Source organism: Rhinoderma darwinii, chromosome 12 (assembly GCF_050947455.1).
Source record: "Rhinoderma darwinii isolate aRhiDar2 chromosome 12, aRhiDar2.hap1, whole genome shotgun sequence".
Taxonomy (NCBI): Eukaryota; Metazoa; Chordata; class Amphibia; order Anura; family Rhinodermatidae; genus Rhinoderma; species Rhinoderma darwinii.
In genome coordinates, this window is record NC_134698.1 from 35,234,161 (window position 1) to 35,260,446 (window position 26,286).

At 44.1% G+C, this 26,286-nt stretch overlaps 1 protein-coding gene across 1 annotated transcript in view; it reads left to right on the plus strand.

Moving 5' to 3' along the window:
- Nucleotides 1-377: 377 nt before the first annotated feature.
- PLA2G4F (phospholipase A2 group IVF) overlaps nucleotides 378-26,286 on the plus strand; it is a 632,963-nt gene continuing 607,054 nt past the window's right edge. The window contains exon 1 of the mRNA XM_075844320.1: nucleotides 378-501. Coding sequence (XP_075700435.1) covers nucleotides 391-501 — 111 coding nt within the window. The 5' untranslated portion in view covers nucleotides 378-390. The remainder of the gene's footprint in view (nucleotides 502-26,286) is intronic.

The window sequence follows — 26,286 nt, forward strand, 5'->3', positions numbered from 1 at the left end:
TTTCTGCCCGCGGCGCTCAATGGCCGCGGGCGAAAAACGGCGCGATAATTGCTATTCACACGGAGTATTTTGGGGGAGGAATATCTGCCTCAAAATTCCGTTTGGAACTTTGAGGCAGATATTCCTCCCCCAAAATACTCTGTGTGAACATAGCCTAGTTGCTTGCAGTAAAGTAATGTATGTTTACTAAATACTCTTTGCTTCAGTTGTCAAAACCCTGTGTCCTGAGGATTATTGGGAGCGCCCATTTTATTGCATGGGTGGCTGTGGTCGCACCCATCTGTACCTGTCATTGTCAATCATTAGCAGACCACGCCCGCCTCTCACCTTAGGTCCCCCCCCCCCTCGTGCTGGTCTGTACAGTCAGCAGACTAACTTCTAAGAGAGAGGATGTTTCGGGTATCGGGGGAGCGTCTCTCTGGCCGGGCACTGCCAGCCCTGGCTGCCGCGTTCCTGTGGAAAAAAGACAAGGAGGGTGACCTCCCGCTGAGAAGCTGGAGGGTGAGTGACCAGGGAAAGACTGGGGCACACATAGCTGCTTTTCCCTCTCGTCTGGCTCGGCCAGGATTAGAATGGAGGTTATGCGATCTCTCATATTGTACGTTCCCACCTCTGGCCGTGCTACAGTCCTTTCGGAGGATGCAATGCTCTCTAGGGTTATCGGCCGTTCTGTAAATCATGCAGCAATCACTGGTTGTTATCTAGCAGTAATCTGTCCAATGCCCGAAGCTGTCAGTTGAGTGGGGTTTTCCCTGTTAACCCTTTAATGACGAGGCCTCTTTGCACGTTACTGATCATTCACTACATTTTGTTTTTTTAAGGTCTGATTTCTACGAGACATAACTTTTTTATACTTTTCAGTTGGGATAGCTGTATGGGAACTTGTTTTTTCAGGACGTGTTGTATATTTTAATAGCGCCATTTTTTTTGGGTGCATATAGTATATTGATTAACTTTTTTATTAAAAAAAAATTTCAGAGGGTATTGAAAAACCCCCCAGCTATTTCAGCATTGTTTTTCACATTTTAAATTTGTGCCGCTCAATGTGTAGCATAAATAACATGTTATCGTTATTCTATGGGTTAGTACGATTGCGGCGATACTAAAAATGTCTAGTTTTTTCATGTTTTACTACGTTTGCACAATAAAAACCCTCTTAAAACAAAAATCATTTGTTTTTTGCATCGCTGCATTTCAAGAGCTGTAAGTTTTATTTTCCGTAGATTTGGCCATATGTGTGCTTCTTGTTTTTTGCGGGACAAGGTGTAGTTTTTAGGGTATGTGCACACGCAGTGTTTTCAGGCGTATTTCGGGGCGTTTACGCCTGAAAATACAGAAGCAGAACGCCTACTAACATCTGCCCATTGATTTCAATGAAAAATACGCTGTTCTGTGCCGACAAGGCATTTTTTCACTCATTTTTAAAAAACGGCGAGTAAAGATGCCCGCAAAAAAGTGCACGAGTTTATTGACTCTATAGAAAATCAGCTCCAACACTGCCGTGAAATACATGAGTGGCTTAAAGGGAAGGAATCGTGTTTTTTTTGTTTTTTTTTTGGTAAACAAAATTTTTATTTATGTTGTCACTTCCAACTTTTTAACCCCTTCTCTCTATTGGGCGTAACTGTACGTCTGGAAACCAAGTGATTTCCCGCACTTGAGCGTACAGTTATGCCCGGCAGATAAAGCGAGCACAGGAGCTGTGTGCGCTTTATCTTCAGCGGCTGTCAGCTGTTATACACAGCTGACATGCCGCTGCGATGGCTGTTCCCGCCGATCACAGCCATTTAACCCCTTCAATGCGGCTGTCAATGACGTCCGCCGCATTGAAGTGGTTGACAGAGGGAGGGAGCTCCCTCTGTAAGGCCCGGGCCCCCCCGCGATGGATCGCGGGTGGCGATTGTTGATATGGCAACCAGGAAGCCGTTACTAGGCTTCCTGGTTTCCCAGGTACGGAAGCCTATTAGGTCCTGCCCGAGGCAGGACCTAATACGCTAACGGTCAAATGAAGAATGACAGTTACGATACACTGAACTACATAAGTAGTGCAGTGTATCGTAGCGGGAATCAAAAGACCAGATCTTCAAGTCCCCAGGTCAGGCAGGATTCACACGACCGGGTCCCGCCCGTGCCCGAGTCTCGGCCGGTAAAATCGGCCGTTTTTTCTGGCCGGTTTGCATAAAGTTTTGCATCCGGGCCGGGCAGATCTGGACAGTGACATCAGCGGCAACACGGGGATTCCGCTCCTTCAAGGAGCTAAAGTGGGGCTAGCACATAGCAGAGCAGTGAGATAAATCCCTGCTCTGCTATAGTGGCGTCGCTACAGTAGCAGCAGCTGCTAGCGGCGCCATGGAAGGTGTCTCCGGGCCAGGGTGCTTTTAAAACAAGCAGGGGAAGGGAGCCAGCGCAGCGCTCCCTCCACCTGCTGTACACCCCGGCCCTGCCACACAGTGTACAGCGCACAGCCATTCGTCCGAATGGCATCAACTCCTCCTCCTCACATGCACTCTGCACTGTGAGGAGGAGGAGATAGCGCGCAAGCCACGGAAAACTCGGCCATCACTCAGGACACATTCCGGTGATGGCCGTGTATTACCCGGCCCCATAGACTTCTATGGGGGCCGGGTACCCGGCCGAAAATAGAGCATGTCCTATTTTTTGACGGCCGGTTTTCCCGGCCGTCAAAAAAATCGGTCGTGTGAATAGCCCCATTAGGGGTCTATTATTCCTAATGCAGCCGGGTGCCGGCCGATTTATGAACGTCCGGCACCCGGCCGGGAAAACCTGTCGTGAGAATGAGGCCTCAGTGTAAAAGAAAAAGTAAAAAAAATGTGAAAGATAAATAAATAAAAGTTAATAAATAAATAATAAAAACAACACTTGCCCTGTTTCCCTGATCAACTCCTTTATTATTAGAAAATGAAAATATGAAAAAAAAACTATACATAATGGGTATCGCCGCGTTCGGAACGGCCTGATCTATAAAAATATCACATTATTTTTACCGCACGGTGAACACCGTAAAAATTTTAATAAAAAATAATGACAGCATTAATATTTTGGGCATCTTGTCTCAAAATAAATATAATAAGTGATCAAAAAGTTGCAAGTAACGCAAAATGCTACCAATAGAAACTACAGTTCGTCACGCATAAAACAAGCCCTCCCGCAGCGATATCAACTAAAAAAGAAAAAAGTTATGGCTGTCAGAAAATGGCGACACTAAAACATGATTTTTTTTAGAAAAGAGTATTTTTATTGTGGGAACGTAGTGAAACGTAAAAAAACAATATAAATTTGGTGTCGCTGTAATCGTATCGCCCCGCAGAATAAAGTTAACATGTTGTTTATACTGCACGGTGAGCACTGTAAAAACAAACAAAAAAGAAACATGCTGGAATGGCTGTTTTTTGGTTTCCTCATCTCCCAAAAAATGGAATAAATAGTGATAAAAAAATCGCATGTACCCCAAATGGAACAGATAAAAATTACAGCTCGTTCCACAAAAAACGCGCCCTCACACAGCTCCGTCACCGGAAAAATAACACGTTATGACTCTCAAAACGCAATGATGCAAAATGACGGCCCAGACTCACTTTTAGGCCTCATGCACACGACCGTATTTTTTCCCACCCGTAAATACTGGCGTAAATACGGGTCCGGTGTCACACGTATTCCACCCGTTTTGCACCAGTATTTACGAACCCGTGCCCGTAAATATGGGTCCGGTGTCACACGTTTTCCACCCGTATTTACAAGCACGTTTTTGGCGGCAAAATAGCACTGCACTAATCGGCAGCCCCTTCTCTCTATCAGTGCAGGATAGAGAGAAGGGACAGCCTTTTCTGTAATAAAAGTTAAAGAAATTCATACTTACCCGGCCGTTGTCTTGGTGACGCGTCCCTCTCTTCACATCCAGCCCGACATCCCTGGATGACGCGGCAGTCCATGTGACCGCTGCAGCCTGTGATTGACCTGTGATTGGCTGCAGCGGTCACATGGCCTGAAACGTCATCCAGGACGTCGGGCCGGATGTCGAGAGGGACGCGTCACCAAGGCAACGGGCGGGAGACCGGACTGGAGGAAGCAGGAAGTTGTCGGTAAGTATGAACGTCTTTTATTTTTATTTTTTACAGGTTTATACTGATCGGTAGTCACTGTCCAGGGTGCTGAAAGAGTTACTGCCGATCAGTTAACTCTTTCAGCTCCCTGGACAGTGGCTATTTACTGACGTCGCTTAGCAACGCTGCCGTAATGACGGGTGCACACATGTAGCCACCCGTTATTACGAGAGCTCCATAGACTTCTATGGACTGTCCGTGCCGTTATTACGGCCTGAAATAGGACATGTTCTATCTTTTTCAACGGCACGGGCACCTTCCCGTGAGAAAACGGGAAGGCACCCGTCGCCAATAGAAGTCTATGAGCCCGTTATTACGGGTCGTGATTACGACCCGTAATAACGGGAGTTTTTACGGTCGTGTGCATGAGGCCTTAGGTCCAGTAGAATTTCACTAAATATCCACATCGTCATTTGCTGGATCCCACAGGTGGACCCCGTAGATGCAGCCGTGATGAGGAAACTTTAGGGCCTTCTGCGGCTTATAGGGCTAGTGAAGAAGTCAAATATAAGGCAACACTGGAGGAGCGCAGATATTTTGTATAATACCCAATAACCCGGCCTGTGTATAAAGGATTGGTTCAAAGCGTACCACACCATCCATGGATTATTCATTCACCCCATTATTGCATCATCCTATTATATTATGACCTGTTGCACTCCGCCCAGCTTACATATACCCTGATGTACTCCGCCCAGCTTACATATACCCTGATGTACTCCGCACAGCTTACATATACCCTGATGTACTCCGCCCAGCTTACATATACCCTGATGTACTCCGCCCAGCTTACATATACCCTGATGTACTCCGCCCAGCTTACATATACCCTGATGTACTCCGCCCAGCTTACATATGCCCCCACATTTTAAGCTGAAATACCACTAATACACCAAGCAAAATCTGCGCTTCAAAAGCCAAATGGTGGTCCAACTGAGCCTGGCAGTGTGCCCAAACGGCAATTTATAACCACCTATGGGGTATTCTGGAGAACCCGCTTAACAATTTATGGGATGTGTGTCTACGCTGGTACAAGCTGGTACACATTGGGCACTGAAATGGCATATTTGTGGAAAACCTCAATTTTTAATCTGCAACATCTATTGTTTACTCATTTTTGCAAAACACTTGTGCGGTCAAAATGTTCACTACACTCCTATTTGTTGAGAAAATGAAACCTTTTTACCTAAAGCTACGTCTTAGTGGAAAAAAAATTTAGTTTTTCATGTTTACTGCCCAATTCTAATGAAATCTATGAAACACCTGGGGGGTCAAAATGCTCACTACACCCCTAGTTGAATTCCTCAAGTGGTGTAGTTTCCTAAATGGAGTCCCTTTTGGGGGGTTTCCTCTGTACTGGTTCCTAAGGAGCTTTACAAATGCGACATGGTGCAGAGAAATGAATCCAGCAAAATCAGCGCTCTAAAAGCTAAATGGCGTGCCTTCCCTTCTGAGTCCTGCAGTTTATGACCACATGTTTGGTATTTCCGTACTCTGGAGAAGTTGCTTTACAAATGTTGGGGTGATTTTCCTCATTTATTTGTTGAAAAAATAAAATTTTTGAGGTAAAGCTACATCTTATTGGAAAATAATGTAATTTTTCATTTTCACTGCCCAATTCTAATGAAATCTATGAAACACCTGTGGGGTCAAAATGCTCACTACACCCCTAGTTGAATTCCTCAAGTGGTGTAGTTTCCTAAATGGAGTCCCTTTTGGGGGGTTTCCTCTGTACTGGTTCCTAAGGAGCTTTACAAATGCGACATGGTGCAGAGAAATGAATCCAGCAAAATCAGCGCTCTAAAAGCTAAATGGCGTGCCTTCCCTTCTGAGTCCTGCAGTTTATGACCACATGTTTGGTATTTCCGTACTCTGGAGAAGTTGCTTTACAAATGTTGGGGTGATTTTCCTCATTTATTTGTTGAAAAAATAAAATTTTTGAGGTAAAGCTACATCTTATTGGAAAATAATGTAATTTTTCATTTTCACTGCCCAATTCTAATGAAATCTATGAAACACCTGTGGGGTCAAAATGCTCACTACACCCCTAGATGAATTCCTCAAAGGGTATAGTTTCCCAAATGGAGTCACTTTTGTGGGGTTTCCTTTGTTTCGGCACCACAAGGCCTCTTCTAACCTGACATGGTGCCTGAAATATAATTTAAGGAAAAAGGAAGGCCCAAAAATCCTCTAGGTGCTCCTTTGCTTCTGAGGCCGGTGTTTCAGTCCAGTAGCGAACTAGGGCCACATGTGGGATATTTCTAAAAACTTCAGAATCAGGGCAATAAATATTCAGTTGTGTTTCTCTGGTAAAAACCTTCAGTATTTCAGGAAAAATGGTTTAAAATAAAATTTCTGCAAATAAAAATTAAATGTGCAAATTTCCCTTCCACTTTGCTTTAATTCCTGTGAAACGCATAAAGGGTTAAGAAACTTTCTAAATGCTGTTTTGAGTACTTTAAGGGGTGCAGTTTTTAAAATGGGGTGATTTGTGGGGATTTTCTAATATATAAGGCCCTCAAAGCCACTTCAGAACTGAACTGGTCCCTAAAAAAATAGGCTTTTGAAAATTTGAGAAATTACTGCTAAACTTATAAGCCTTGTAACGTCCTAAAAAAGATAAAAGGATGTTCAAAAAACGATGCAAACATAAAGTAGACATATGGGAAATGTTAGCTAGTATCTGTCTTACAAGCAGATACATTTGAATTTAGAAAATGCACATTTTTTGCACATTTTCTCTAAATTTTGGTGTTTTTCACACAAAAATATTGAATATATCAACCACATTTTTTGACTAACTTAACCCCTTAACCGCTTCCCGACCGCCCACTGTATATTCACGTCGGCATTTGCTGGGCTCTGTGCAGTGCCGACGTGAATTCACGGTGGGTGTTAAAAGCGCGATCCGGGTGTCTCAGAGTAGCGCTGACACCCGGATCGCGCTGTTATCACCTACCTCTGTTCCTGGAGATATGATCGGGACCTGATTAGTTCAGGTCCCGGTCATGTGATCGCAGGGAAAGTGTGTTGTAGCAACGAACTGGAAAGTTTGTTGCTATAACAAACTGGAAAGTTTGTTGCTACAACAAACTTTCCCAGGGACCGATTGCTGGTGCTGCAGTCGGTTACAAGGCAGAACCGGGGGCCATATAACGGCCCCCAGGTCTGCCATGCACAGCAGCCTATGAGAACCAGCCGGATGCTGGTTCTCATAAGCTTCCTGTCAGTGTGACTCTCAGCGTCACACTGACAGTGTATAATACGTTACACTACCTAGGTAGTGTAATGTATTATAGCAGCCATCAGTGCTGCCAGTCTTCAAGTAAAAAGTAAAAAATAAAGTAATAAAAATGTTTTATAAAAGTGTAAAAACAAGTTCTAAAAGTTACAGAAAAAAAGAATGCTTTTTTTCCTATAATAAGTCTTTTATTATAGGAAAAAAATTAAAATGTTACAAAAAGTACACATATTTGGTATCACCGCGTTCGTAACGACCCAAACTATAAAACTATAATATTATTTTTCCCGCACGGTGAACGCCGCAAAAAAAATAATTAAAAAAGTCAAAAAGTCGCATGTACCCTAAAATAGTACCAATAAAAACTACAACCCGTCCCGCTAAAAACAAGTCCTTACACCGCTTTTTTGACAGAAAAATAAAAACGTTATGGCTCTCAGAATATGGGGACACAGAAAATAAATTATTTTATCAAAGTGATTTTATTGCGCAATCGCCACAAAACATAAAAAACCTATATACATATGGTATCGCCGTAATCGTACCGACCCGCAGAATAAAGTAATTTATACCGCACGGTGAATACTATAAAAAAAAAAATACAAAAAACATTGTCGGAATTTATGTTTCTTTGTCACTTTGCTTCCAAAAAAATCTAATAAAAAGTGATTAAAAAAAATCACATGTACCCTAAAATGATACCAATGAAAACTACAGATTGTCCCGCAACAAATAAGCCCTCACACAGCTCCGTTGGAGAAAAAATAAAAAAGTTCTGGCTCTCAGAATATGGCGATGCAAAATGTGCAGAGTGTTCCAAAAGCGGATAAGATCGGGCGCCATTTATCAGTGCGACACCGGCCACATATCTGTGGATTATTATTTATTTACCGCATTATTATACCCTCTTATTATGCCCTGATGTACCCCGCACAGATTACATATCCCCCCACATCATAAACTGAAATACCAGCGAAACCCCAAACAGAACAGTTACCAAGCAAAATCTGCGCTCCAAAAGCCAAATGGCGTTCCCTCCCTTCTGAGCCCCACAGCGTGCCCAAACACCATCTTACGTCCACATATGACATTTTATATCCGGGAGAACCCGCGCAACATTGTATGAGATATTTGTCTTCAGTGGCACAAACTGGGCACAACGTATTGTGCATTAAAATGGCACATCAGTGTAAAATTTTAATTTTCACTTTGCACCATCCGCTGCGCATTAACGCCTTGGCGCACCACGACTTAATAGCATGTCGTGGTGCGAGGGGTTATATATGGAGCGGGCTCATGCGCTGCGCCCGCGCCATATTCTGCAGGTGTCAGCTGTGTATTACAGCTGACACCCGGGACTAACGGACAGGAACAGTGATCGCGCTGTTACAGGAGCCTGTAAAATGACATTATACTGCAATACATTAGTATTGCAGTGTATTGTACCAGCGACCTAATGATCGCTCGTTCCAGTCCCCTAAAGGGACTTTTGGGAGGTTTCCACTGTTTTGGTACCTCAGGGGCTTTGCATATGCGACATGACACCCGAAAACCAGTCCAGCTAAATTTGAGCTCCAAAAGCCAAATATTTTTCCTTCCCTCCTGAGTCCAAACAGCAGTTTATTACCACATATGGCGTATTGCTGTAATCAGGACAAATTGCTTTACAAATTTTGGGGTAATTTTTCTCCTTTATTCATTGTAAAAATTAAACATTTCTATGTTTTTTCAGAAAAAAGTAGATTTTCATTTTCACGGCCTAATTCCACTAAATTCAGCAAAAAAACTGTGGGGTCAAAATGCTAACTATACCCCTAGAACAATTCCTTGAGGGGTGTAGTCTCCAAAATGGGGTGAGTTTTGGGGTGATTCCACGGTTTTGCTTACTCCAGGGTGTTGCAAACGCGACATGGAACTGAAAACCAATCCAGCAAAATCTGCGCTTCAAAATCCAAATGGCGCTCCTTCACTTCTGAGCTCTGCCGTGGGTCCAAACAGCAGTTTAGTACCACATATGGGGTATTGGCGTAATCGGGAGAAGTAGCTTTACAAGTTCTGGGGTGCTTTTTAATCTTTATTCCTTGCAAATATAATTTGTTTTTATATTTTTTCAGAAAAAAAGTAGATTTTCACTTTCACAGACAAACTCCAATAAATATAGCAAAATACCTGTGGGGTCAAGATGCTAACTATACCCCTAGATAAATTCCTTGAGGGGTGCAGTTTCCAAAACCGTCTCACTTTTGGGGTATTTCCACTGTTTTGGCACCACAAGACCTCTTCAAACCTGACATGGTGCCTAAAATATATTCTAAAAAAAGGAGGCCCCAAAATCCACTAGGTGCTCCTTTGCTTCTGAGGCCGGTATTTCAGTCCATTATCACACTAGAGCCACATGTGGGATATTTCTAAAAACTGCAGAATCTGGGCAATAAATATTGAGTTGCATTTCTTGGGTAAAACCTTCTGTGTTACAGAAAAAAATGTATTACAAATTAATTTCAGCAAAAAAAATAAAATTTGTAAATTTCACCTCTACTTTGCTTTAATTCCTGTGAAGCGCCTAATGGGTTAAGAAACTTTCTGAATGCTATTTTGAATACTTTGAGGGGTGCAGTTTTTAATATGGTGTGATTTATGGGGTCTATCTAGTACATAAGGCCCTCAAAGCCACTTCAGAACTGAACTGGTCCCTGTAAAAATGGCCTTTTGAAATTTTCTTGAAAATGTGAGAAATTGCTGCTAAAGTTCTAAACGTTGTAACGTCCTAGAAAAATAAAATAATGTTCAAAAAACTATGCAAGTATAAAGTAGACATATGGAATATGTGAAATAGTAACTATTTTGTGTGGTATTGCTATCTGTTTTACAAGCAGATACATTTAAAATGAGAAAAATCATAATTTTTGCAAATTTTCTCTAAATTTTGGTGTTTTTCACAAATAAGCAATGAATTTATTGACCAATTTTTTCCACTAACATAAAGTACAATATGTCACGAGAAAACAATCTCAGAATCGCTTGGATAGGCAAAAGCATTCTGGAGTTATTACCACATAAAGAGACACATGTCAGATTTGAGAAAATGGGGCTGGTCATGAAGGTCAAAATGAGCTCGGTCTTGAAAGGGTTAAGGACGCAGCCTAGTTTGGGCCTTAAGGCTCAGAGCCCATTTTTCAAATCTGACATATTTCACTTTATGTGGTAATAACGTCGGAATGCTTAAACCTATCCAAGCAATTCTGAGATTGTTTTCTCGTGACACATTGGGCTTCATGTTAGTGGTAAAATTTGGTCGATTTATATTCAGTGTTGATTGGTGAAAAATTGCAAAATTTAGAGAAAATTTTGAAAAAATAGAATTTTTCTGAATTTAAATGCATCTGCTTGTAAAACAGACGGTTTATACCACCCAAAATAGTTACTAGTTCACATTTCCCATATGTCTACTTTAGATTGGCATAGTTTTTTTTAACATTATTTTATTTTTCTTGGACGTTACAAGGCTTAGAACATAAACAGCAATTTCTCATATTTTTAAGCAATGTTAAATACCTTTGTGTCAAAAAAGACAAAAGTATAGAAGGTATGATACCTTTATTGGCTAACCATAAAAGTTCTATATGCAAGCTTTCAGAGCACAGAGGCTCCTTCTTCAGGCAGTTTACAAATGAATGAAAGCACAACATTAAGATGTTACACAAAGACAATTAGTACATGAGGTGATACATCATTAAGATAAGCCGGGGCAATAAAACTGAGGTTATGGGGGTGATGACTTAGGAGTTAAGGCATTTGGACTCAGTTTGATGGGGGATGTGACGTGTGTCCATGTAGTGGCTCATAAATCCTGGTGTTAGATGGAGGCCTTGTGTCAATGACTGGAATTTTATCATCATCTTGATTTCCCAAATTTTTCACACCTGCTATCACTGAGGAATACATTCTTACAACAGGGATACCATCCACAAATTATAGATAATCAGATCTACAGAGCAACAAGAACTCCAAAGAGCTATCTTCTGGAGTACAAAAAGAAGGAAGACAACAGCAGGGTGCCCCTAGTGGTCATATACAACCCACAAATGAACATCTTGAGGAAAATTGCTGCTGATCTCCAACCTGTATTCAACAAAGACAATAAACTGAAGGAAATATTCCCGGATTTACCTCTCAGTGCACACAAACGGCCACCAAACCTAAGGAATCTCCTGGTCAGAAGTGCCCTCTCGCCACCATCAGAGACTGGCACTTTTCCTTGCAACAGTAGAAAATGCAAGACCTGTACCAACATCTTATCATCAAACACCATCCAGATACCAAACACGCAGCAGGACTATAAAATCACTGGCACGTTCTCCTGTACATCCGCCAATGTAGTGTACATGATCCTGTGTACAAGGTGCATCAATAAAGGAATCTACATTGGAGAAACCATACAAAAACTACAAACCAGGATGAATCTTCACAGACATACAATAAAACAGGAGGTGGATACACCCGTGGGAAAACACTTCTCTGGACCTGATCACAGTTTGGCAGATTTAAAAGTCCTAATACTAAACCTGTGGGATTGGGCATAAAATGATGTGGGGTTCTTACTGTTGGGCATATAAATTAGTCTGGGAGACCATAAGATCTATAAAGTAATCCGTGAAGAAGAACTTGAAAAAGTCCATTTCACTGAGCCCTGCCGTATTAAATTTTATCCCTGAGCTGCCCGTGTACTTTGGGATTTGGGGCTCATAAATGTCTGGTGTGGGGGTCCAAATGTGTTCACTTCGCTCGGGGGATTGAACTGCAGCGGGGTAATCTCGCTCGGGGGCTTCAACTATGGTGGTGGTCCTGGGGCGTCTTCTAGGGGGTTCCTCTTCACCACTGGATAAGGAGGTGGATAAGTAAAACAGTCTCACCACCCGACGACACTGTGTCAGAGGCAAGAAATGAATGTGCCTCTTCGGCACTAAATGTCCGTTTGGACGTGTTTGACTGCTTCCCTAACTAGGAGCGATCGGCTGCTACCTAAACCAGCCAAAAATATTGATGTTTTTATAGAACGAGTGGGCATCCCTGACACTAAACCTAACTGGGGCGAGGGTTCCTAACACTAAACCTAACTAGATTTTATTTGAACTTCCCTGAGACTAAATCTAACTACGGCGACTATTCCCTGACACTAAACCTAACTACGGTGATGGATCCCTAACGCTAAATCTACCTACGGTGACTTATTCCTGACGCTAAATTCCCTGACGCTATACCTAACTACGCTTTTTGACGGTTCCCTGACACTAACTAACCCTAATACTAAACTAACCATTTAAATTGTAAAAATTGGCTAAACGAACTATTTATTTATTTTTTAAAATTTTTATATCTTTTTTTTATTTTTTTGTTTTTTATGTTTTTTTTATAAAGAAAAAAAAGTAATCCCCAGGGACCAAGAAATTGGTCCTGAAGACTAAGAAGTGGTCAGTGATAGGTGATCACTGACCAAAAATGTGGGTGGAACACAAGGAGGAAGGGTACAGGAATGGGTAGTGGATGGGAGAGGTGGGATGCTGAAAAAAGTTGTTCTTTAGACTTTTTTTTTTAACTTTTCTTTGACTTTCTCTTCTCTCTCTTTCTCACAACCGCTCTGAACGCCTCGCTATCTCCAACACAGGCGTTCAGGGCGGGAGCGGCAGGATGTGCGGTCAGAGAGGAAGTAAAGAGACCGATCGCCACTATTGGACAGTTACTCACTAACTGACCAATAGTGGTGATCGTGGAGGCGGGACCATCACGTCGGGTCCCGGCGTATTGAGCTGTGATAGCCTGCTGTCGGAAACAGCAGCTGTCACAGCTCGGTCACGCGCCGATGGAAAATGGCGATTCATTTTCCCAGCGACGTACTATTCCGTCGCTGAGCGCGAACGTATTGGTTAGCACGACGGAATAGTACGTCGCTGAGCGCGAAGGGGTTAAAGTACAATATGTCACGAGAAAACACTCTCCGAATTGCTTGGATAGGTAAAAGCATTGCAGAGTTATTACCACATAAAGTGACACATGTCAGATTTAAATAATGAGGCTGTCATAAGGTCCAAAAGTGGCTGCGTCCTGAAGGGGTTAATGTATCATACTTTTACTTCTCTATGGGGGCTGCCATTTTTTTTCCATCTCTCTATGTGTCGATTAACGACACATACTAAGATGCTATACGGCACATACAATCCCATAGAGAATGCGAACGGGAGCCGTTCTTTTCTCAGGAGCGTGCGGCGTCTGTGTGGGAACTGCGCATGCGCCATTTTCATGTGGAACTGAAGCCGCTGCCAGACAGTAAGATGACTACTTCTGGTGATATGTTCAACGAAGCGAAGGCGCCGCGTAAGGAAGAGGAGCGTAGGCGGCAGAACTTTGTGTGTGTGTGCGCGCGCCTCTGTGTAGCGGGGCTGAGTGCGCGCCTCTGTGTAGCGGGGCTGAGTGCGCGCCTCTGTGTAGCGGGGCTGAGTGCGCGCCTCTGTGTAGCGGAGTCCCATTTTGTGCAGCTGAGTATGCACGGGCGCCGCTGATCCTTCATAGCGGTTTAGAAGAATCGGTGGCGAGCCACCCCCCCCCCCCCCCACACACACACACATCCCCCAAAACATGCAAAATCAAGCATTTTTTTGATGCGGCTCTTGGCACGTAAAATGCGCATGTCAAATACACGCCATGTGGACCTGTCAACTGAAAAGTAATTTACTTCACTTTGATCCTTCCAAGGCCTTATTCACACGAACGTGTTTTACGTCCGTGATACGCGCGTGACAATAACGCGCGTCACACTGACCTATGTTAGTGAATGGGACCGTTCTGACAGTCCTTGATTTTCACGGCAAAAAACTTAAAAAATATAATAGAAATAAGTAACTTGCTTAAAAAAAAAGGTTTCGTTGGCGCATTCCCTTTAAAAGACGTCTGAAAATCAGGAGGTCTTTTCCCTTAAACAGCTCCGTATTTTCAGACGTTTTTTGATTTTGTGTGTGCACATACCCTCGGTTGTTTTTAGGGTACTTGGGACTTACTGATTTTATTAGAATTTTTTTTTTTTTTTTTTGCGGGGTGGAATCATTTTACACCGGCCGGTTAATCATTGTGTTAACTGCATTGTTAGTCATTACAATTGCGGCAACACCACATGTGTGTTTTTTTTGTTTTGTTTTACTAAAGAAAACCACTTTTTATAGAAAAATGTTATTTTATTTTTATTTTTTTTTCATTCATAAACTTTAACTGTTTTTAATTCTTTTTTTAGGCCCACAATGCGTCGTTCTGATCACAGATATAATGCTTTGGTATACTTGGGCCCCATGCACACGAATGTGCTTTTGCGGCCGCAATTCCCCTGAAAATCCAAGGGAGAATTGCGGCCCCATTCATTCCTATGGGGCCATGCACACAACCGTGGTTTCCACGGTCCGTGCATGGCCCGACTGCAGAAAGAACGGGCATACCTTTTTAATACGGCCGTGCACATGGCTACGGTCGTGTGCATGAGGCCTAGTATACCAAAGCATTATTGCCTGTCAATGTAGGCAACTATGTTCCTCGAGGTAGAATTTGTACCACTCAGCTGGAAAGCCATCTGGGCGAGGGGATTTTCGAGTTGCCATGGAGGCAATGACTTCTTGAAATGCGGTCTCAGAAACGGGAGCTTTCAATGCAAGCAGTTGCAGCTGGAGCCTAATGCGCAGTAACTGAAGTTAGGCCTGGGGGCCTTTTATTAGACTCCTGGCTGCCATGGAAACCTATCAGTGCCCCGTGGTTGCGTCACGGGTGTGCCGATGGGGTGACAGAGGGAGCTCCGGAATCGGACTACTCCCCAATTCCGCCAATTGCGGCAGGAGCCAGACTGTGTATAACAGCTGTGATCAGTGGCGGATCATCATATGGGCGGTTCAGGCGGCTGCCTGGGGCCCACCGCTCCGAGGGGGCCCATGGCCGCCCGTACCACACATAATTTTAAAAAATCAGCATTGCGGCGCGCTAGTGCCTCTAATGGGGAGGAGGGGTGGATGTGTAGGGAAAGAATAGGGTCGCCGCTAATAGGGGGGAAATAGTGCCGCTGCTAATGGGGTGGGCAGGGCCGCACCGTCCAGCCTGCTGCCTCTGAGGGGACGGCGACGCGACTGAAATCAGCCGCCGCCACCCCCTCCTGCACTAATTTTACCTGCGTCTATAGAACACAGCTACAATTACATGCATAAGCGCTGAATGGTCGGGTACGTTCCATGCCCGACCATTCAGCGCCTAAGGCTGGGTTCACACGACCTATTTTCAGACATAATGGAGGCGTTTTACGCCTCGACTTACGTCTGAAAAAACTGCTCCAATACGTCGGCAAACATCTGCCCATTACTTTCAATGGGCTTTACGATCTACTGTGCCGACGAGCTGTCATTTTACGCGTCGCTGTCAAAAGACGGCACGTAAAATTACAGCCTCGTCCAAAAAAGTGCAGGACACTTCTTGGGACGTAATTGGAGCAGTTTTTCATTGACTACAAATGAACAACAGCTCCAAATTACGTCCGGAAAATACACCCCACAAAACGCAAGTACATGCAATTACGCCTGAAATTCAGGAGCTGTTTTCTCCTGAAAACAGCTCCGTAATTTCAGACGTAAATGCTGTTATTGTGTGCAAATATCCTTACAATGACGCTGATTAGCAGGGCAGAATGAGTTGTCCTGCCAAACCGAACTTACTAATGATGAATTCAGGAGTAGAAGCAATTTCATCACATCATTTAACTTCGGTAATGAATCCATTAAGGCCGTTCTATAAAAACATTGGCACAAACTCAAGAATGATCCTTTTCTAAAAGATCTAATTCCCAATAAACGTATTACATATAGGCGCTCGCTGACCTTAAAGAGGCTCTGACACCACATTATAAGTGCCCTATATTGTACATGATGTGATCGGCGCTGTAATGTAGATTACAACAGTGTTTTTTATTTAGAAAACTATCATTTTTTTACTGAGTTATGACCTATATTAGCTTTATGCTATTGAGTTTCTCAATGGACAACTGGGCGTGTTTTACTATATGACCAAGTGGGCGTTGTACAGAGGAGTGTATGACGCTGACCAATCAGCGTTATACACTTCTCCGCATTCATTTACACTGCAGATAGCGATATAGCTATATCGCTATATGCAGCCTCATACACACACTATAACATTACTGCAGTGTCCTGATAATGAATATACATTACCTCCAGCCAGGACGTGATGTGTATTCATTCTCCTGACCACTTCTGTAGCGTCTCTGTGATTTACAGCACAGCGAGATCTCGCTGTGATTTACAGCACAGCGAGATCTCGCTGTGATTTACAGCACAGCGAGATCTCGCTGTGAATGACAGCTTACAGCGTAATCTCGTGAGACTACGCCTGCTATGCTGTAACTCACAGAGACGCTACAGAAGTGGTCAGGAGAATGAATACACATCACGTCCTGGCTGGAGGTAATGTATATTCATTGTCATGACACATGAGTAGCGTTATAGTATGTTTATGTGACTGCAATTAGCGATATAGCTATATCGCTATCTGCAGTGTAAATGAATGGAATAGCTACATCGACTTACCTGCTAACGCCGATGCTGCTGCAGAATCAACTGTAGCCTCTGGTGCCGATGTGTCCTCGCTCGTCTGACACGATGCAGGACCTGTGAGTGACGTCACAGCGTGATCTGGCAGAAGCTGGGCGTTCTGAAGAGAAGTGGATGATCCTTCTCGTCAGAACGCCCAGCTAGTAAAAGTAGTAAAAACGCCCCGATGTACGCACATAATACACGCCCACTTGGACTTTTACTTTTAAACACACCCACTTGGACTTTTGCAAGCCTCATTTGCATAACTACAAAAATGGTCATAACTTGGCCAAAAATGCTCGTTTTTTAAAAAATAAAAACGTTACTGTAATCTACATTGCAGCGCCTATCTGCTGCAATAGCAGATAGGGGTTGCAAAATCTGGTGACAGACCCTCTTTAAGTGTGTTTTTTACTGTTTTACTTTTGTATGGCCCGAGGAAGACTATGGTCCAGCATTGAAATGCGTAGATTGACCATATTTCATTATATTACCTTATCTACACCTTACTTGTCTCTCATGTGTAGCAGCGCCTCCAATAGTCCCTATATATTTTTTCTCCTTTTAATTTTGCAGTTACTCATTGTCATGGGGCGGTGCTGCTATCCTGAAGTCACATAGTCCTGCCTCCAAATCCACCTTTTCATGCTTGATTGACATCCCCCTGGCTGTTATACATCACTACCAGTCTCCTCCAACTTTCTCTGATGCGCCATCACCTTGTACTGCTTGGGCACGCACCGTGCAGTGCAGTGTACTCTGCCCGGCTTCACCGCGCATGCCAGTACAAGGCAACGGCGCATCTGCAAGAGTTGGAGGAGGCTGCTAGTGATGTAGAACAGCCAGGAGGGATGTCAATCAAAATCTGGGGGGAGTCATTTCAATTTTTGCCTCCGGCAGTAGAAAAGCTAGAATCGGCCCTGGGAGAGGGAAATTTGCATTGCAGGGGCAGGAGAGGGCTAGCAGACATGCGTCACAATAGGCACGTCTGCTAGTGGTAGAAGTTAGAACACACCTCTCTGACGATGCACGTACAGCCAGAGAGGAACAGGAAAGCAAGGCGGTGGTCATGCGGGGAGGTTATTGTGGTACTCTCCTCCTGCTTCAGCCAACTTTAAACTGATTGGCCGACGCTAGGGAGGGGTTAGATTAATTATATAGCAAGTGGGGGTCCATCTAACTCACTGAAGAGGACTCTGAGGGATAATAATATCTGCCGATAGAGCACTCAGCAGTCAGACGCTCACCCCCCCCCCTGCTGTGTAATAAATACTGAGGGCTCTACGGGGGATGAGGGGATTACTCCCCCCTTCATAGAGTCCTCTGCAGTCACTTACATGGTTAGACCCCTTTTTCAGTATAAACCCCCCTTCCCATAGAGCCCTCAGTAGTTACTAATACATTGCAAGGGGAGTTGTTTGACTGCTGGGGGCTCTATAGGGGGGGGGGGTCTGAGCGACTAACTGCTGAGGTCTCTATGAGAGGGATATCCTTCCCCCTCCCCCACAGAGACGTCCGAGTCAGACACTCAAACCCCCCCTATAGGGCCCTCAGCAGTCAGTCAGACAATCTGACCACCCCATGCAATATAGTCCCTCCCATACAGCCCTCCGTAGTTTTTTTTTACTACAAGGGAAGGGGTGTCTGACTTCTTAAAGGGGTTTTCCCACCAGGGACACTTATAACATTTCCACAGGATATGTCATAAATGTCAGATAGATGTGGGTATCACCTCTGGGACCCGCACCTATCTATAGAACGGGGTCCCCTAAACCCCGTTCTACCTCTTCCTGCTCTTGCTGCCACCAGCTACTTCCTGACTTAATGGTCGGGAGTTACGAAAACAGCATAGCGCATTTAACTACGCTGTTTCCGTAAGTCCCACAGAACTGAATGGTAGTTACGGAAACAGCGTAGCTCGCATGCTACGCTGCCTCCTTAACTGCCATTCACTATGAGAGTTACGGAAAGTCCATGAAGTCAGGAAGTGGCGGGAATGCAGAAAGAGGTAGAACGGGGGTTAGGGGCCCGGTTCTGGAGATGGGTGCAGGTCCCAGAGGTGGGACTCATCTTTCTGACAGAATCCACAGGATATGTCATAAATTTCCCTCACGGGAAAACGCCTTTAATAACTAAACAACTAAAAAACTTCTGACATGTCATAGTGAAATGTCAGAAGTTTTGATTGGTGGGGGCCCGAGCACTGAGACCCCATGGATCGCTAAAACAAAGTGGCAGAAGCGCTCAGGTGACTGCTGTGCCGCTTAGTTTCTGATCTGCATTTCTTGGAAAGCCGAGCAAGCGGTGTATGGATGTACACCACTCCGAGGAATGCCGATAAGAAACGAAGCGCCGCTGCGTTCAATCGAGCACTTCTGCTGCTTCGCTTTAGCGATCGGTGGGGGTCTCAGTGCTAGGACCCCCCCCCACCGATTAAAAGTTCTGCAATATGACATGTCAAAAGTTTTTAGTTACACTTGAACCCCTTCTCGCACAATGGTGTAAATGCACGTCCAGGTGAGCAGTAACTTCGCACACCTGGGCGTGCAGTTACGTCCGCTCTTTAACAGTTAAAGAGGCTCTGTCACCAGGTTATAAGTGCCCTATCTCTTACATAATCTGATCGGCGCTGTAATGTAGATAACAGTGGTTTTTATTTTGAAAAACGATCATTTTTGACAATGTTATGAACAATTTTAGATTTATGCTAATTCATTTTTTTAATAGACAACTGGGCGTGTTTTTATTAAGTGCATGACGCTGACCAGTCAGCGTCATACACTTCTCATTGTTCCAGCCCTGCTTCTTACACTGCACAATCACACTGTGCATTACACTACGTAGGTCAGCGATCAGAGCCTAAAAGTCTAAATGTCCCCTAGTGGGACAAGTAAAAAAAAAAGATAATAAATATGTTTTAAAAAAAAGTGTAAGGGTATATTCACACGCAGGGCCGGCCTGAGGATAGATGGAGCCCTGTTCGAAATGATCTTTCGGCGCCTCACCCCACCATTAAAAAAAATGCCCCATAAAAAAATTATAATGCCCCTTTAGTATAATAATAATATTTAATAATATATTACAACCCCTTCAAGGACACAGTATTTTGTCCTCTAATTGTGCCCACAGTATTATGCCATCTGTAGTACCCCTACACAGTATAAGGTCCGCTTAGTGGCCCCCACACAGTATAGTGCCCCCCTGTAGATTTTGCCATACAGCCTCCCTGTAGACAGTGCCATAATTCCCCACCTCCTTTTGTAGATTGTGCCATACAGCCCCCCACCTCCCCCTTGTAGACAGTGCTATACATCCCCCCCACCTCCCCCTTGTAGACAGTGCCATACAGTCCCCCACCTCCCCCTTGTAGACAGTGCCATACAGTTCCCGCACCTCACCCTTGTAGACAGTGCCCCCAAACAAAAATTGTACTCACCTAGGCCCCGTTCCCATGACGAACTGAGCTGCTCCATGACCGGACCCTGTAGCCTAGTACAGAGGTTCCCAACCTTTTCGGACTCGAGGCAGCACTGGAAAAACAACATTTGTTCAGGGCCCCCCTACCAAAAATTGTTTTGAGAAAGACCGAAAACTGCTAAGAACAAGCACTCTACTCGTAGCGTCTGTTCACAAACGTTTTTTGTAAGGCAAAAAAAATATTGCTTTTAGTATGTTATTAAAATAAATTTTATTTATTTGTGTTTTTACTTTTTTCTAACTTTTACTTCACTATGGGGGCTGCCATTTTGTTTTTCATCTCTATATGTGTCGATTAACGACACATACAGAGATGGAATACGGCAGCTACAGTGCATAGGAGTCAATGAACGGGAGCCGTTCCATTGATTCTGCTCTCTGGCTCTGTACTGCGCAGACGCAGGTCAGAGTCACACAGCAGAGCAGCTGTTTGCAGGGAGATAGCAGGCGCCATCATGAAGACCAGCTGCACTGCAGGTAAGATGTGTTTCTCTGTCTGTCCCTCTGTCTCTCTCTCACAGACCGCCGCTCTCGTGACCCCCGACGGGCGCCCCCCCCTGTAGTCGTGCAGGAGACTCTGTATAAAGGACACATGATGTAACTGTCCTGGGAAAGCTGGGTGATAATATGCCCGCTGTTAGCGGTACCCAGCTTTCCCAGACCCCTGAACGATAAATCTCCCGTTGTACTGAGAGGTTCATTAGTCACATTCCCAAACAGTCTTTACCGTTCAGGGGTCTGGGAATGCTGGGTGACCACCATTGCCTCTCCTACTGGAGTGTTTGGGGATGTGACTAATGAACCTCTCACACTTCAGTAGGAGGGGTAATGGTGGTCACCCAGCTTTCCCAGAACCCTGCACGGTAAATCTCTCTTGTTGTGCTGAGACTGAGAGGTTCATTAGTCACATCCCCAAACACTCCAGTAGGAGGGGTAATGGTGGTCACCCAGCTTTCCCAGAAGCAGATATAACCAGGAAAGGGCTGGATGGATGGGCTGAGGGTGCACAGGGTTTTTGGTGATCCCCTCTGTCATGTGATTGGACCTAGGTTACCGGTTCATCAGATGGGGTTTATGTGACTATAAATCTGTCCATAACAAGAGACAGTGCACTCAGGACAAGCCCTGCCCTCATTCTGTAGTTGTGTGGTTCTGTCTGCAGTGATGGCGGTGGGTGGCTCTGACACCTGCCTCCCCCGTCGGGTCATCTCAGGACAGAAGGGGTGTCCGGATTGGAGACACAGCGCCGCACCTGTCCTCAGGTTGTGTCTGGTATTGCATCAAGTGAATAGGACAGAGCTGTAATACCACACACGACCTGAGGAGAGGTGCGGCGCCGTGTTTTCCTGGACGACCCCTTTAAGACTTTTCCCGTGTGTGGCAGAGCGGAGTGTGCACGGGCGCCTATGATACTTCATAGCCGCTTATCAGCTGATTTGAAGAATTAGCGCGGCGAGCACCCCCCCACACACACACAAATCCCCCCAAACACGCAAAATCAAGTGTAATCAAGTGTTTTTTTTGTGGTTTTTTTGCACGTAAAATGTGCAAAAAAAAAAACACGTGTCAAATACACGGCGTGTGAACCGGTCAACTGAAAAGTTATTCACTTTCATCATTCTAAGGGCTCATTTACACGAGCGTGTTATACGTCCGTCCGACGCAGGGTCGCAGGGACCTATATTAGTCTATGGGGCCGTGCAGACAGGTGTGTGATTTTCAGCAGCGTGAGTCCGCTGCGTAAAAGTCAGGACACGTCCGTTCTTTGAGCGTTTTTCAAGCATCACGCACCCATTGAAGTCAATGGGTGCGTGAAAATCCTGCGCACCACACGGAAGCACTTCCGTGGGACGCGCGTGATTTGCGCAATAGCGGTGAAAAGGATGAATGAAAACAGAAAAGCACCACGTGCTTTTCTGTTTACAAACATCCAAATGGAGTGTCATAATGATGGCAGCTGCGCGAAAAGCACGCAGCCGCGCATCATACAGGGCTGACACATGGAGCTGTTAAGTGCCTTTTGCGCAGGCAAAACGCCGCGTTTTTTGCGTGCGCAAAATGCACACGCTTGTGTAAACCCAGCCTAAGGCTGAAAAATGGGAAAAGGTGTTTTTTTTTAACTTTAAAAAAAGAAAAAAAAAATTCTCACTACTAATAACTTTAATTCTTCTACACAAATTTTCTTAAGTATGAGAAATTGCTGCTAAAGTTCTAAGCCTTGTAACGTCCTAGAAAAATAAGTGTTCAAAAAACGATGCAAACAAAGTAGACATATGGGAAATGTAAACTATTAACTAATTTGTGTGGTATTACTATCTGTTTTACAAGCAGATATGTTTACATTTAGAAAAATGCTAATTATTGCAAATTTTCTCCAAATAAATATTGTTTTTATCGACCAAATTTTTTCCCTAACATAAAGTACAATATGTCACGAGAAAAAAATCTCCGAATCACTTTGATAGGTAAAAGCATTCCGAAGTTATTACCACATAAAATGACACGTCAGATTTGAAATATCTACTTCGTCCTGAATGCCAAAACAGGGCTGAAGGGGTTAAAGAGGTGTTACAAGTTTTTGTTGTTGTTGTTGTTGTTATTATTATTATCATTATTTTTTTTCTTTAACCCGTTAGTGACCGCCCCATAGTGTTTCTACGTCGGTCACTGACTGACCTTATTCCGATGAAATAGACTTTGTACGTCGCTGCATCGGAATAAGTAAACAGAGCAGGGAGCTGTCAAATTTCCCTGCTCTCAGCTGTCAGAGGTAGCGGAGAGCTGGGGGCGTCCCTGCTGGAACGCGTGCGATCGATATTCGTATCGATCTCACCCGTTTAAACCTTCAGATGCGGTGCTCAATAGCGTGCACCGCATCTGAGTGGTTTTGGAGAGAGGGAGGGAGCTCCCTCTCATCCCACTGACACCCGGCGATAAGATCGCTGAGTGTCTTCTATGGCAGCCGGGGGCCTAATAAAGGCCCCCAGGTCTGCCTGTAATGAATGCCTGCTAGATCATGCCTCTGGCATGACCTAGCAGATGCCTGTCCGTTTTACACAGACAGGCAGTAATACACTAAAATACAGACGTTTTGCAGTGTATTATAAATGCGAACGGATAATCGCATAGTGAAACACAAAGTTTAATAAAAAGTGGAAAAAAAATAAAATTAAAAACCCAATTTTTTCCCCCTTACAAACTGCTTTATTATTAACAAACAAAATAAAGTAAAAAAGTTACACATATTTGGTATCGCCGCGTCCGTAACGACCCCAACTATAAACTTATTACATCATTTAACCCGCACGGTGAACGTTGTAAAAAATAAAATAAAAACCATGCAAAAATTGCTGTTTTCTTTGAATCCCGCCTTAAAAAAAATTTGCTAAAAAGTGATCATAAAGTCGCAATTACTCCAAAATGGTACCGCTAAAAGTTTTTAGCCAAAGTTTTGATACCAAATTTGTATCGTTTTTGAATGTTTTACTACTTTTACACAGTAAAAACACTTTTTTTCAAAATAAATACAAAGAACTTAGTATTGTGCCATTCCTCTGTGAGGGTTTGTGCACACGACCTATTTTCAGACGTAATTCAGGCGTTTTACGGCTTGAATTACGCCTGAAAAGACTGCTGCAATACGTCTGCAAACATCTGCCCATTGCTTGCAATGGGTCTTACGATGTTCTGTTTAGACGAGGTGTAATTTTACGCGTCGCTGTCAAAAGACGGTGCGTAAAAATACGCCTTCGTCAACGAAGTGCAGGACACTTCTTGGGATGTTATTGGAGCCGTTTTTCATTGACTCCAATGAAAACCAGCTCCAATTACGTCCATAAAAGACGCCGCGAAAAACGCAAGTACATACAAAAACGTCTGAAATTCAGGAGCTGTTTTCGCCTGAAAACGGCTTCGTAATTTCAGACGTATTTTGCGTTGTGTGAACATACCCTTATTCATCTTGGAAATATATGAATAAATTAACAACTGGGTGTTACCACTTCCCTTGTCAAATGGCTGTGTCCCTAGATAATCTCACTCTGCCAGCACTGCGTGGACATTGTCATAATGTGTAGGGACACACCTCTAACTGGTAACACCCAGTTCTAGGAGGGATAACCGAGGAATTGCAAAACAGAGTTCTAAGAAAAGATGCTCCAGAATAGTTTTATGGGATTAGAAAGCAACTATTTACTAAAACAGATATATCTAAAGAGCTGACCAATCCTCTTTAACCCACGCTCTTATTCGCTCTTCAGCTCTCTGCAGACTAGAACGACAAGACTGTTTGATCTCGCGAGCGAGATCATACGGCACAAGCCTCTCTGATACCGTCCGTAGCTGATTGGACAATGTCAGAGCACTAAGTATCACGCCCCCCTGCCATTTACAATAAAAGAAACGCACTATTCAGGGGGTTATATAGATATTGGGCGCCAAATATAACGGCATCAATATCTAATTAACGGAGGAGGCTAAAAAAGTGACACATGGTTTGTTCAGCAGTGCCTGTTATGTGGTTCACTCAGCTGCACATGTATGGGCTAGTGTAAGGTTCTCTTTAAAGGGAATGTGTCCCAAATTCAAAATAATATCAAGCAAGTTACTTATTTTTATTATATACTTTTTGTGTTTTTGGTGTATTTTTCTTTTCTTCCACAAAGTGGAAAGTATTAAAGATTAAATGATAAATTGACATGTTTTTCTATGTTGGCCACCAGAGGGGGCACTTCTGCTGTAAATGTGGGAGGGAGACTCACCCCCCCCCCCTACCTATTTTTGGCTACAAGCCAGGAAAAGGTGTCTTGACAATGCTTAGCAATTTGCAGCTCCCATTTTTGAAGAGATTGTACAATGCAGCTTGCTCAAGCTAAAGAACATACCAAAAGGCTAAAGGCCCTTGTACACCGGCCAATAAGCGGCGCTTGCTGCACCGTTGATCGACACCGTTGATCGGCGCTCGTTTGCTCCTGTCACGTGGAGCTATGGATGGGGACGAGCTGTTACCCCGATCGCTTGTCCCCATACGTTATCATGTCGGCAGCGCGTCTCCCTGTTTACACACAGAGATGAGCTGCAGACAACGATAATATTTCACTTTTTTTAAAACTATACGACCAGCAGATCAAGCGTTTGCTCATTCATCTATCGATCGTTCCCCTGTTTACACAGGGCAATTATCGGCAACGAGCGTTCTATGAACGCTCGTCTGCCCGATAATCGTCCTGTGTAAAACCGCCTTATGAATGATGATTTTCATATTACTAAGGGGGGATTCACACGAGCGTTATTTTCGTGCGTGCAGGCCGCGTATTTTTCGCGCGCCACGCACAGCCCTATAGAAGTCAATGGAGCAGTTCAAACAGTGCGTGATTTGTGCGCAGCGTTTGTTCGCTGCGTACAAAACGCGACAGGTTCAATATCTCCGCGTATTTCGTGCATCACGCACCCATTGAAGTCAATGGGTGCGTGAAAACCACGTGCGAACCGACTGAAACAGCACACCAGCTGTCAAAAGGATGAATGTAACCAGAAAAGCACCACGTGCTTTTCTGTTTCCAAACATCCAAATGGAGTGTCTTTGAGATGAGCGAACCCGGACAATCGAACCGAACTTCACTGGGTTCGGCCGAACTCGTTTTGGCCGAACCCGGCAAAACAATTTCCGGTACGCGACGTCAGGAGATAGTCACTGTCCAGGGTGCTGAAAGAGTTAAACTGTTTCAGCACCATGGACAGTGACTACCGATCCCAATAAACATGAACCTGTAAAAAAAACGAAGTTCTGACTTACCGATAACTCCCGGCTTCTTCCTCC